Consider the following 14,681-nt stretch of genomic DNA (forward strand, 5'->3'; position numbering starts at 1 on the left):
GGTTTACTCCGAGCGTTATCAGTTCAAAATACGGTCTTATTTCAGTTGAAATTTATCCTTCTGTTCCCTTTCTGTATGCCTTAAGTGGTTAATGTTAATATTCATAAATTGTTACTAATCGCTAATGTCTAACTTAAGACTTGTAAGGGTTTCATCCAGCGTAATTGATTGAATGAAAATGAGGAAATAGCATTAGAGAAGATATTCCTAGTGATCTCATACCATTGATGGGCGTGGCCTATCGTCTACTTTTGAGCTCAGTTTGCCAAGCAGCTGCAGGCTGCCACTTCAGTTCCAGGTTTTCTTACTTACATGGTTTTAATTCACATTGCAACGGGTTTTCTTGATCGAAGTTGTTTAATATATTATGTAATGATTATATTATTATAGTTTATTAATATATTATTTTATTTTGCAGGTAGTGCAATCGCTTTTATGCTGGTAGTTACCATATTGGTTGTTACAATATGCAGGACTCACATGAAGCGAACGGTTGTTAGTGCTCGGTATCCAGTTACTGATAGACGTAGTCGGCCTAACAATGTGAATAACCAACTGCGTTATCCATATCATCTACGGAATCCTCTCAGTCTCCACCACCGTCTAGAAACCGAGGTAAGATCTCAGCCAAACTTGCATAAATAATAACGATAACAAAAGATTTCAGACAAACTTGCATAAATAATAAAGGATAACAAAATAAAATCTGAATTAATGTATATTTTCATTTCATTTATAAGATGATACATACTACATATCCGAGTTGTACGGTAATAAGATTAGGACCAAATATCTAGGACACTCTTAATGAGTGTCTTAGAAATCTGATGGACCGTTAAACCTGCAGATTTAATGAGTGTCCTGGAAACCAGGCCTATGACAATGAATAGTAAATTATATTTGTACTACTTTTTGTATTCTATAGGTGCGTACAGACTTGAGCGTCACGAACACATGTATTTCGCTTTTTATCAGCTGGTGCTATACTTATATCTGTATCCTACTGTTTCTGCACAAATACAGATATAATAAGTATTTCACCAGCTGATGAAGATTGAAATGCGCGTGTTCGTGGGGCTTACGTCTGTACGTAGCTTGAGTAACTGAAGAAGGTAGTACTGCTCATCTGTTTTATTTTGTAAAAACAACCTCAACTGATGTAGCTTATTAATTTTATTCAGGCTATTTCATTAAAATAGATTACATTTTTTGTGATGGGTATTCACATTTGTGCATAATAATGCATTTGCAGTCAACATTTTTATCAAAACTGTAGTCAACAAACTAAAGAAGTTTGAAAACAGATTTGAACTAATGTGGTTTATTAATAGTATTCAGATTATTTTATTGAAATTAATTACGTTTTTGTGTTGGGAATTCACATGTTAAAGATGTTTATAATAATTATTCATTTGTACTCAAGATTTGTATCATAGCGGTAGTGAATAGGCATTATTTTTTTCAAATATCCATGGGAGATTAAATTTACTATTCATCATGGATTTATCAATTCTTGTAAAATTATGCCAGTTACAGATTAGATTGTGTTGTTAATAGACTTATAATTTTTGTTGAATGAAAGAGACTAAGAAATTGTCAAAAACCACAGATTTATTGATACTTAGAAAGACCGGTTTCGGTTATTACACCATTGTTAATCTCTGATAAACTTAGATTAATTTATTGAAATAAATTACGGTTTTGTGTTGGGAACTCACATTTTAAAGATGTTCATAATAATTATTCATTTGTACTCAAGATTTTTATCATAGCGGCAGTGAATAGGCATTTTTTTCAAATATCCATTGCAAAGATTAAATTTACTATTCACCATGGATTTATCAATTCTTGTAAAATTATGCCAGTTACAGATTAGATTGTGTTGTTAATAGACATATAATTTTTGGGAAGCTCTGTTACATTATAGGTTTTGTTTTATATTTTCCACAGATTTATGACTTTTATTGTTTTTTTATGACTTATTTTGTTGAATGAAAAAGACTAAGAAATTGTCAAAAACCACAAATTTTGATACTTAGAAAGACCGGTTTCGGTTATTACACCATTGTCAATCTCTGATAAACTCAGATTATTTTAATTTTATTATTTTTTTTCTATTGGTCAATACTATAGCTATCTAGTCTAAAGATTAATGAGCTAATTTTTTCTATCCTAAATTACTACTTGAAAAATTGAACAGTGAATTTCTCATTAGGAACTCTTACTGCTATATGTTTAATTAATATGTACACTTATTGACTGCACTATAGAAGCTAGATTCACTCAATCACTGCTCTGCTCTTTCACTGGACACTACTTGAACAAGCACTACACTAGTTCAAACGGTTTCCTCCTTTTGAGCCTCCGCACTAACCCTCCATTGTCTAGCAGCTGGATCGCCTCGACGTTGTCATGTTGGTGCAGTCGCCCCTCGTGCCTCTCCGCATGCCTCTGGATCTCGGTGGATACCAGGTCGACGTGCAGGTCTCTATGAAGCTCGCTGTTCCTGACATACCAAGGAGCATCCACGATGTTCCTTAGCACTTTGTTTTGAAAACGTTGTATGACATTGATGTTGTTGTCTTTGGTATTCCATACGTCCATACTGGCTTTAATATCTGTTTGTACAGAAGTACTTTGTTTCGGATTGAAAGGATGGAGTTTCTTCCAATCAGCCAATACAGCTTCTTATATTTGATTCCAAGCTCTTCTCTCTTCTTCTTCACATGGGCCTTCCAGCGAAGCTTTGCGTCCAAGGTCATACCTAGATACTTGGCATCATTAGCATATGGTACAACTTGGTTGTTGATAGTTATTGGTATGGGCAGGTCCTTCTTATTGCTAAAATTGATGTGAATCGACTTTGTTTCATTCAATTTTATTCTCCACTTTCTAGTCCAATCTTGAATTTTGTTGATGGATCTCTGTAGTTTCTCTGTTGCAATATAAATATTACTGTCTACTGATAATATGGCTGTGTCGTCTGCAAATGTTGCTGTAGTATTCTCATCAAGGCTGGGAATATCGCTGGTATAGAGTAGGTAAAGAACTGGTCCCAGAACACTGCCTTGAGGAATTCCTGCTTCAATTTCCTTCAAATCAGAATATGAACTTTCATGCCTGACCCTAAAGTATCTGTCAGTCATATAGGATTGTAATATATCTGTATATTGCTTTGGTAGCACTTTTTTGAGCTTGAAAATGAGACCTTCAATGCCATACTTTATCAAAAGCTTGCCCTATATCAAGGAAAGCTGCTGAGCAAATTTTTTTCTCTTCTAAGCACTTCTCTATTACATTTATAATCCGATGCACTTGATCTATTGTTGAGTGTTACACTCTGAAGCCAAATTGGTGATTTGGAATTATGTGCTGTCTCTTTGATGTGACTAACCATCATGAAAATCATGAAAATCTTGAGTTAGATTGTTCAAAACTCTTTTGTCTTGGGGGGAACGTGATTGCTGCCAACTCCTTCTAGCTCTTCGTTTTTCAACAATCAATTCTCTGATTTTCGCAGGGTAATTATTTCCAGTGGTTCTTCTTCTGATTTGTGGGGTATTACACCATGCTGCCTGTTGGATATCAGTCACAAACTTCTCCAACTCCCGATCAATATGTTCTTCGTTCTTTAATGGTGAGTTCAATTATATTCTTTCCTCCAACATCTGTTGGAAGCCATCCCAATCAGTGCGGCTATTTGCTAACGCTGGACAAGTATTTTCCTTCCAAAGAATTGAATCACTCAGAGTCATAATGATGGGTGAGTGGTCGGAATTAAGGTCGAAACTATCCTCTAAATGTAAATAATTAACTGATATATTTTTTGTCAGGAAGAAATCTATGAGATCTGGGATTTTCCTCGTATCGGTGGGCCAGTAGGTTGGTTTACCAGTTGAAAGAGTTTCGCACCTCATCTCTTTCATTGCTTCGAAGAGCTGTCTTCCCTTGTGAGTTGTTAAGCGCGATCCCCAATGCACGTGCTTTGCATTGAAATCACCACCAAGAATGAATTTTTCTCCTAACATATCAAGCAATGTCGAATACTCCTCTCTTCTGATGGAATATCTGGGAGGACAGTAAATAGCTGCAACAACAAAGTTATAATTTACTGCTTGAACTGCTACACCTATCAATTGAATTCGATCACTTTCATGTTTCACTTCTTCATGATGTTGTAGATTGTCTCTGATAATGATGGCACTCCCTCCCCTCGCGACATTGCTGGGATGTAAAGCATGATAGATCTTAAAGCCTTTGAATTTGATAAACGATTGATTTGTAAAGTGAGTTTCAGATATAAGACATATATCTATTTTTTCTATGTCTAGAACTGCTTCTAACTCCTGTTGCCGTTGTAACAATCCATTCGCGTTCCATTCCATTATTTTTAGTGAATGAATCATTTGATTTTCAGTAGTCTACTCTGTCTAACTTCTGAAATTTAGATTGTAGTGAGGTGATTATTTGCTCTTGTCTATCCAGTTTTGCCAAGATTAGCTGCAAAATATTATTGGTGACTTCTTCTACTTCACTTTATGGCTCTTCCAATTTCGATCTATTTTCTTTTGAGACAATCTGGGCGAAAGTCAATTTCTTAACTGCACTACCATTGTTTAGATTGTGAGCTTCTGTATTTTCCGTGATTTTTGGTGGTATATTTTGAATGATTTTCTTTCGTGAATCTGCAATAGTTTTTGTTTTAGTAGAATTCCTGATTTTTTGCAATTCGATTGCAACAGTGCAACCTCGATAGCTGTGTGGATGTGCTTCACCGCAATGAATAAATTTTGGTACAGCATCGTTTGGTTTCAAACATTCCTTTGTTTGGTGTTTACCTGCACACTTAACACACCTAGGCTCCTTGTTACAATATTTTTGAGTGTGGCCGTATGCTTGGCAACGTTTGCATTGCGGTATCAAATTGGCCTTCTTCAATGCTTCAACTTCCACTCTACAGCCAAGTATATTTTTCAATTCAAATACTGTTTTTATATCTTCTTCCGCGCTGAATGATACCATGAACATATCTAATGGTTCTCTTGTCTTCCACCTCAGCTTGTTTACAACTTCTAGAACTCTCAATCCTCTTACTTTCAAATCTTCCAGAATCATTTCTGTACTACAAGAGTGATGAAGCTTTTTAATCATCACTCTTATTGGTCTCGACTGTTTATCTTCATAGGAGTGCCAGTTGAGCCCATCTTTAATCAATTCTCTGGTGATATTCCGATAAGTTTCTGAATCAATTGCATTTACTTTAAATGTTTCTTTACTTAACAGTTTTATCCTAAATTTGTCAGCTGGTGACACTTTTTTCAAACTCGTAAGAAGTACATTCAGATTCTTTATACCATCCACAATGATTGGCGGTGGTGGCATTTCTTTCTTCTTCCTCTTCTCCTCCTCACTGATTGGTTTTTCCACAGGAGTGATTTTATTATTCAAATTTTGTTGCTTCTTTTTTGCAGACTCATTTTTGATTTCTGGCGATGGGGTGCTAAGCTTCCTCTTCTTGGTAGCCCGCTTAGTACGAGTTCTGATCCATTCAGTTTCTTTAGCCAATTCTTCTTCATTTGTCGGGTAGTTCTCGGCTGCTGAGCTAGTAGGCTGTGGGCTATGGATCTTTTTCTCAATATTGAGAAATCTTTTTTCCAAATCCTGCATTTTTTGCAAGAGTTCGGGGTTGCTTCTCTCCAGCTCCTTCCTCTTCTCATCAGATTCCTTCCAGGCGATGAAAAGTACCTGCTCGGCTGAAGATTTGAGTTATTTGCTTTTATGTATTGATCCGGTGAACACTGTATTTCTGGTGTATTTGCCATGTTGTTGGTGTCCATGCTCTCGTTAGTGGCTTCCCTTTCTTCTTGCTCTGATGCAGGAAAACTTGGTGGCTTCACTAAGTCGGACATAGTGCGATTTCGCTACCATACATTTCAAACAGCACTCGTAATAAACACTCACGCACACGGAAACGCGAACGGAGCTATATTACCGCCGCGAAAAGCAGGTCGCTTTGCTTGCATAAAATACCGCGGTTGAAGACCGATACTCGATGCAATATTTTTGTTCCACTTTTAATCGTGAACAAACTGCTGACTCACTACTTCTACACTACACTATTACTACTCCACTATACGTCCGTTCTCTACGAGTTCTAGCGCAATACTGAGATTATTTTATTGAAATAAATTACGGTTTTGTGTTGGGAACTCACATTTTAAAGATGTTCATAATAATTATTCATTTGTACTTGAGATTATTATCATAGCGGTAGTGAATAGGCATTATTTTTTCAAATATCCATGGGAGATTAAATTTACTATTTACCGTGGATTTATCCATTCTTGTAAAATTATGCCAGTTACAGATTAGATTGTGCTGTTAATAGACATATAATTTTTGGGAAGCTCTGTTACATTATAGGTTTTGTTTTATATTTTCCACAGATTTATGACTTGGACTTGTACCTCAACCGTTCATCAGGCTTGAACTGCCTTGTAACTTACAACATAAATAATGGAGTACAATTTGTGGGACATCCTGTGGAGCCTCCACCCTACTCTGAGGTATTTTTGTGTTATTTTTCATCACTAAAACATGGGATTGTATTGAGAAGATTTGAGACAGTCAAGATAAAAATAAGGCTGCCGCAAAGTGCAATCCACGAAATCTACACGAAAGTTACACGCTGGGTTGGGTCTGTACAGCAATGTCAACCCAGGTTCACGGTCCACGCTTTTACAAAACTTCCCAGGCGTGGATTGGGCTGGATTCACTTTGCGGCGGGCTTTAAACCGTAGATATTGACCCAGAAATACTGAATGAAGGCGGGCAGAACGTATTAAAAAAAAAACTATAAGTGATGTGGAAAGCAAATAGGGACCAGTTGTCTCAAAAAATCAAATTTGAGATATCATCTCTCCTCAATAAAGAAGACTATAAAGAACAATTTAAAAAATATTCAGATTAATATCTTGAAAAATGACCGAGTTATGCCTATTCAAACATAAAAAACAGGACAATGTTATAACTGGACAATGTTCATATAATCGACGAAAAAGTCGACTTTTCAATTGATTCTGATCAACAAAGGAAATGTTACTACATGACAATCGATTGAAAACTCGAAATCGATATTTTTGACCCTAGTCTATTATTGTCTGCCCTGAACATTTTACTCTACCGACAACTGGTCCCTTTTCGCTTTCCACATCATCTTTATTAAAGAGTTCCTCGTTATAATGGCAGTAGAAAATGATTGGAGGACAGCATTGCCAATTCTCTGTCTTGCCACTGCCTTCTATAGAGGATAGCTGATACCGGTATATCTGATGTAATATTAACTGTTCATTCTTGTTAAAAAAAATAATCAATATGAAAAAATATATAAAAATATCATTAAAATATATTTTTCAATTCTTTAATAATAAATTGTGAGCAGAACGTATTCAGAAAACTACAGTGATGTCCACGTTATAATGTCAGTGGAGAAAGATAGGATAACAGCGTTGCCGAGCCACTGCCTTCTATATAGAATAGCTGATACCAGTATAGCTGATGTTATATTAACTGTTAATTTTTGTTAAAATAATTATATTTTATTCGTCAAGAACGTATATTTTTCTATCATTAATTAATATTTTTTAAAAAATTAAGATTGAATATTTTGAGAATTGATTGTATTTTTACATTGTTGAAAAACGATCAGGCAACTTTGCGAAGCTAGAAAAGGATAGTGCTATATGCTTTTTCGAATGATAGATTGATTGATTGATTTATTTATCACATGCCAGGTCTTAGAAAACCTATTGCATTTATAACATTACAACATTATAGACAAGGATAGAAGGTTAATCAAATACTGTCATTATAACGTGGACCTCACTATACACAAATTAGAATTGATTTGCTAACTAAATAAATGATGTTATTTCAGGTAATTTCGTTGCCTCCTCGCGAAGGTCCACCACCTCCCTATGTCTCGAGGGAAAATGTTTGTAGACAAGGACAAACAGAGAGTGACGCACTATTGGAGAATGCTAGTGCTGCACCATCCAACCAGGAGAGGAATGTTGAAAGTAGTGATGAAACGTACTTCTGGCCCAGAATCGCAGTCAGGAGATGCTCATCCAGTGATGATACACTATCTGAAGAAAATCGAACCGTAAGGCCTAGCGATAGTAGTGATTCTTCTGATAATCCAATGCCGAATTCTGGTTAAAAATGTTAGATAAAATCTAAATTTGTAAGCCATTCCACCACCACAAATTTCTATGACCACAACATACCGTAAGGGAATTTATTTTTCACATAACATGACCACATTATTGTTGTATTGAATGTATTACCTGTTGTTAACCTGTACTGAAACATGTAAATCCAAATTTTTATTGAAACATAATGGTACGTACATATGGGGGGATACACATGTCACAGAGACAAGTAGTGCTTTTAAACTAAATAGTAAATAATAGAGCTTAAATACTGTAGTAGTCTCATACAGACAAAGTTCCGTACAAACAAGTAGTTTTAAAAGAGACGGTCTCACACAAGTTCTCACTCGAACAAGTAGACAAGTAGAGTCTCATTCGAACTAGTAGAGTCCAACTCGAAAAGTAGAGTCCAACTAGAAAAACTACAGTCCGACTGGAAAAGTACAGGTCAACTAGAAAAAGTACAGTCCGACTGGAAAAGTACAGTACAACTCGAAAAATTAGAGTCCAACTCGAAGAAGTAGAAAAGTAGAATCTCATTCGAATAAGTAGAGTGTTTGTAGGAACTAGTTGGCGTGGCGTGTTGCCTACATCTCAAGATGAAGGCATTTCATTTGCTCTAGTAAATTGAATGTCGGCTGTTTTTTAATCATACATATTTTAATCATATATATATATATATATATGTATTATGGTGATGAAGTCACATAATAATATGTGTAAATAATGTCGTAACATCATTCATAGAACTACTTGTTTCTACGAAACATTGTCTGTATGAATTCTATGCCATTGATGGAAACTTATTGAGACCTATTTTCTAAGTTACTATTGAACCAGTCAAGTGATTACTTTCTAGCATGTCAGACTTATGCGTTTTTCTGTCTATAGAATTGAATGCCTTTGCCAGGTCGAGGGATGTTATCAGGAAACGGTTTTTGTTGCCTATTTTTCCACTAAAGTGCCTTATTAATTCAAAGAACGCATGTGATGTGCCCCGATTCTGTCTGAAACCAAACTGACATTATCAGAAATATTTTTTCCTGTTCAATATAACTGGATGGTTAGATGAATTTTGATGCTGAACTAAGTAAGGAGATTGGTCTGAAATTTGAAGTTAATGATAACATCAATATCACTATATAATTTGGGTGAGTTTTGGTTGTTGGTGCTATTATTATTCAAAGGCATCTGCACTTTGATTTGTTTTTTTTTTTTGCAACATATCGTAATCAAATTCTTCTAATTTTAGTTTGAATCTTAATAGTTTTGAATTAGGCTCTTTCATAGAGAATATCCATTGTAGGGGTTTGTGGTCAGTGAATATTTCAACTTTTCTTACATGGTGATAGGGGCGGAAGTACTTGGTTTCCCAAACTATTTCCAACAGTTTTTTTTCAATAGCTGACAAATGTATTCCAGTTACATTAAGTGTTCTACTTGCATAGGCAGGTCTATCTGTCTTTGTCCTGGCTGAGAACTGCTTCAATAGCTAAATTGCTTGCGTCCGTCGTAAGGTTAAATTGTTTGTCAAAATCAGGATATTCTTACAATTTTCAAAATATGTAATGTATTCTGGGTCTTTCATATTAATCTTTTTGAAACATTTAGTTTTGTTGAATGAGTAAAATTATTTATGAATTTTCTATAGTATCCTTCTTTCGTGTCTGGGGGCACACAGAGTCAAATACCACTCAAAAATTTAGCCGCAGAAACTGCTTTGTCATTCCCTAAAATAATATCCTCCATCTTGCGATGTATTTCCATATTTGGACAGGTCATTAGGTGTTGATAGTTTTGAGTGATTGCACATTGGCACATTGCATCCTCACTATAACCCTATCCGACCTGCATCTAGTGTCACCTGTTCTCAAACTATTCAAAGACTTCCATGTTGTGTATGGCAGATGGAAACCGGCAGCCCCTTCCTCCACAAAGCAAGTCTTCGAACTTGTGGTGTTATAAGCTCATTAGTTGTTTTGATGAAACTTTGCCGGGATTTCAATCTGTGTTGTTATCACAGCCATTGCTATATCTTATGCTTTATTTCAAGGAATAGAGTCACCCATCTCAATTAATGTGTTCTTCTCAAGTATAGACTCTTAGACTCTTTGTTAACTAGAATTAAAATGATAGTAACTCAAAATTCAAACTTAAATAAATGAACTTCAAATTAAAGGAAACTCATGCTGGTTTCTCTTATTAAACTTGAACCATTAAAGTTCAAGTTCTATGAAAACATTATTTTGTAGAGGTAATTTTTATCATCATTCGCATTTTTATCTCATACTGAATTATATATAATCATGTTTGAATATTGATGAAATATATAACTACAGTATTTTAAAAGAAAATAATGTTCACTTACAATGTGTCAGCATTTTATATAGGACGCTCACTAGCTATAGATATAAACTACATTGAAGTTTATGTTCATCAATAACAAATTCCTTTATGAAGTGAATGGACCTACAGAGGTCCTGTTTGAAATCAATGAATCAACAGCTGATTTCTAGGGCCGTTCTCTGTTATAAAGAGTACAGCACTGAGCTGTGTTCAAAAGATGATTTTTCAGCCAAGTTCAATTCATTAACTAAACTTCAACTGAAATCTGTATTCAAAGATGAATTAAAACTGTAATTATTCGAAAAATTCAATAAATGTGAATTACTAAAACAAAATTAGAACAATAATAGTCATACAATCAATCAAATTTATTGCCTTACAAAACAAATTTCCATTGAATACAGATTAGAAAATATAATATTCTTAGAACTAGAAATATTATTTTTCAAATAATTTATATTAATTTGGCAACACGAACAAAATCATAGTTTGAGGAGTGCTGATGACTAGTAACAAAACTGAAAAACTATTATATTACTTTCTAAAGAAAAATTATATTGTAACACGTTAGGCTAAACTATAATGTTATAATTATGCAATTCAACCATGTAACAGTAGTGAAAATCTATATTAATAATGTCAACTTAAAACTGGACGCTGTACGTTAATGTAATCAACAAAGAAATCGTGAAAAGTGATCTCGCTATCATGGAAGTGAATGTTGCAGAAATCAAAAACTCTCTTCATTGTCGACCTTTCAACCAAGTCAGCTCAACTCTCTAAAATCAGACAAATTTGTTGCTTGGCTTCCAACATTCAATAATGATGCTCAAAAATCAACTAGTCTACCATCCCAGAACCATAATATACAAACAATGTGCAGTCATATCATAGGAGAAAGTTGAAGCACCTAATATATATGTCGACTCTCATGGAATGCCTCATATGAAGTACATTGTGTTGAGAAGGCTATCTTATGTAAAGGTATTGAGAGATCGAGGAAATGCCACTCGGTAGACTGAATGGACTCGGTGAGACCGGATACACTGGACGAAGACCTTCCATCGGTAGTAGCGAAGGGCAGGGACGGTGGTCAATGGGCCAGTGATTCAACTCTGCATTGTACTTCTACTTCCAAACCTTCTAGACCAGATGGAATCATCCAAACATGAATTCAGCAAAGCATCCGCCTGCAGTGCAATTAACCGAATCAGCAATTAACAGATATGCGCAGTGAGAGGTCGGCAGACTTCTCCAGAAACTTCTGCTGATTTGAAAGAACGTGAAAGCTGCTGCAGAAGCGAATGAGAACCAGTGTGGGTGAAGAAAATTGCTGCAAATCCATCTCCACGATAGAAGCTTTCAATTCTCTGCCAAGTGAGATAGTATTTAGAGCCACTAAAGGGTGCAATTAAAAAGTATTTAATAGACACAACCCCCAATAGCAAACTGGTCGAAGACCTCACAAAATAATTCAATCGGTAGTAGCGACGCTTGTTGGAACGTTGTCGAGAATCCAAGGTTCCTTACGAGTGTGTGATGGTGTGTTCAGATATCTTGTTGAAATTTTCTGATTTCTAAGTGTTGTACTCAACATTTTGAATTCATCTTCTGATGTAGACTCACATGTCAAATGCTACCAAGCATTGCTTGATTTTGTAGCGTTTTTGGACAAGAAGAAACTAAACTATGCAAAGAGAATGGTGTTTAAAAAGAGGGTAGCTTCCGTTGCTCATTACAGTTCACTGCAAAACTCCTCTTCCCGACGACAATAATTCATCACAAAGACGACAGTGATGTAGTAGCGATTTCAGTGATTACAAACATGAATAACAGTGCAAAAGATGAAGAAAAATTTCAAAATTCTACATAAAAGACACCCATATGGCTTTACCTGCTCCGAACTACCTGCTTTGTATGAGACTGAATTCAACGCTACGTTTTGTTGCCAAGATTATGGTTCCAATATATTATTAAAATTGCATCAGAACATTCGGAAATATCAAGTTTTTTTCAAGATTCGATAAGACAAATGACTCGTTATTGAAGCTTCTTCAAACATGATTGACAAAAAACCAGGAATTCACTTGAACGTTTTTAACCATGAGAAATCTTTGAAAATATTCTAGTAGTACAGAAATCAACAGGGATGGTCTTCCAAAAGGTCAGGTATTGGAAAATTATCAAGATTATAATAACGAACCTTTCGATTTCGAAAAATATGGCGAATCTTGGGTAGAGATTATCGTCAATTTGGAAATATTTAGTGCATAAGAGGTATGCTGGAAAACTGATATTACTTTATGCCGTATCAAAGCTGAAAGAGACTGTGCTCAATGACAAATCGTTGGCTTCCACTACTGCTTTGCCAAACATCCAGGTAAATGTCTTGCATAAAGATCTTTAGCCGGAAGAATGTTGTAATTATGATGACATCATTCCTATCCAAAAACTCCTTAAATTCAATGAATCGCATTACATGGAGGTTCGAGTCAGCGACCTCAACAATTCAGACAGAATGTGGTTCCATCTGGCCAAATGCTACAAAGCACTCATGATAATGATGGATGATTTGCATACCTCCTTACACTGAATATAAATTTAATATGTTCTAAGTGACAGTGAAACAATATTACAGTTGTGTCCTTGCATATATGGGAGTATGATAAGAAAGAATTTTGCTATCAAAACCTCCTGCATTAAAAGAGAAACATGGAGTTACTGTTGAATATATAGACCACGGAATGATGATGACTGTGGACCAAACGATTCCTCCAGAAAGACTGTGCCAAAGTGGCGATCTGATCACAACTCTGATCATGATTACATAGTTGAAGGATTCCTGTACGATACCAATGAAGGAGACGAAATCATATTCAACAAAGAAATAGTGAGAAGCCTGGAAAAATTCATGCTGTCTTGGAAGAGAATATTGCAGAAGTAAAAAATTCTCTGTCTACTGTGAAACCAAACATTTGTCAGCTCAACCTACCGAATTCCTGTGTGAAATCAGTATGATATCTGGAAAAATTATAGCTTTTAATAATTGAAGAATAGATTTGATTATAAAAAATGTTGTATAATTCTAATATAAAATAAATAATAAATTTAATAATAAAAATTGATATTCATAGTTTTGGAAAAAACCAGATGTAAATAAACATTACAAGAAATTTATTAACATAGGTTTACATAGGTGATAAAACAATTTTTTTTCAACAGACGAGTCTGTACTTGAGTGTAGGAATAGGCTGCATTTAGTGCATAATAGATATGTCGTCTATTGTTGTCCCTGTGGTCATTTCCTTTTATTACCATCATAATCATGAGTGTTTTGTAGAATTTTTCCAGGCTTCTCACTATTTCTTTGTTGAATATGATATCGTCTCCTCCATTGGTATCATACAGAAACCCTTCAACTATGTAATCATGATCACAGTTGTGATCAGATCGCCACTTTGGCACAGTCTTTGTGGAGGAATCGTCTGATCCACAGTCATCATCATCCATGGTCTATATATTCAACAGTAACTTCATGTTTCTCTTTTCATGCAGGAGGTTTTGATAGCAAAATTCTTTCTTATCATACTCCCATATATGCAAGGACACAACTGTAATTGTTTCACTGTCACTTAGAACATATTAAATTTATATTCAGTGTAAGGAGGTATGCAAATCATCCATCATTATCATGAGTGCTTTGTAGCATTTGGCCAGATGGAACCACATTCTGTCTGAATTGGTGAGGTCGCTGACTCGAACCTCCATGTAATGCGATTCATTGAATTTAAGGTGTTTTTGGATAGGAATGATGTAATCATAATTACAACATTCTTCCGGCTAAAGATCTTTATGCAAGATATTTACCTGGATGTTTGGCAAAGCAGTAGTGGAAGCCAACGATTTGTCATTGAGCACAGCCTCTTTCAGCTTTGATGCGGCATAAAGTAATATCAGTTTTCCAGCACACCTCTTATGCACTAAATATTTCCAAATTGACGATAATCTCTACCCAAGATTCGTCATATTTTTCGAAATCGAAAGGTTCGTTATTATAGTCTTGATAGTTTTCCAAACTTGACCTTTTCGAAGACCATCTCTGTTGATTTTAGTACCACTAGA

The 14,681-nt window shown here is 35.3% G+C and overlaps 1 protein-coding gene across 1 annotated transcript; it reads left to right on the top strand.

Moving 5' to 3' along the window:
* The first annotated feature begins 423 nt into the window (after positions 1-423).
* Positions 424-8,817, top strand: LOC120354871 (low-density lipoprotein receptor class A domain-containing protein 3-like). The gene is made up of 3 exons (XM_039442846.1): positions 424-615; positions 6,447-6,566; positions 7,937-8,817. Exons 1-3 carry the CDS (start codon positions 436-438, stop codon positions 8,219-8,221), a joined length of 585 nt encoding a protein of 194 aa, XP_039298780.1. The 5' UTR covers positions 424-435; the 3' UTR covers positions 8,222-8,817.
* Positions 8,818-14,681: the final 5,864 nt, after the last annotated feature.

The sequence above is a fragment of the Nilaparvata lugens genome, chromosome X (assembly GCF_014356525.2).
Source record: "Nilaparvata lugens isolate BPH chromosome X, ASM1435652v1, whole genome shotgun sequence".
Taxonomy (NCBI): Eukaryota; Metazoa; Arthropoda; class Insecta; order Hemiptera; family Delphacidae; genus Nilaparvata; species Nilaparvata lugens.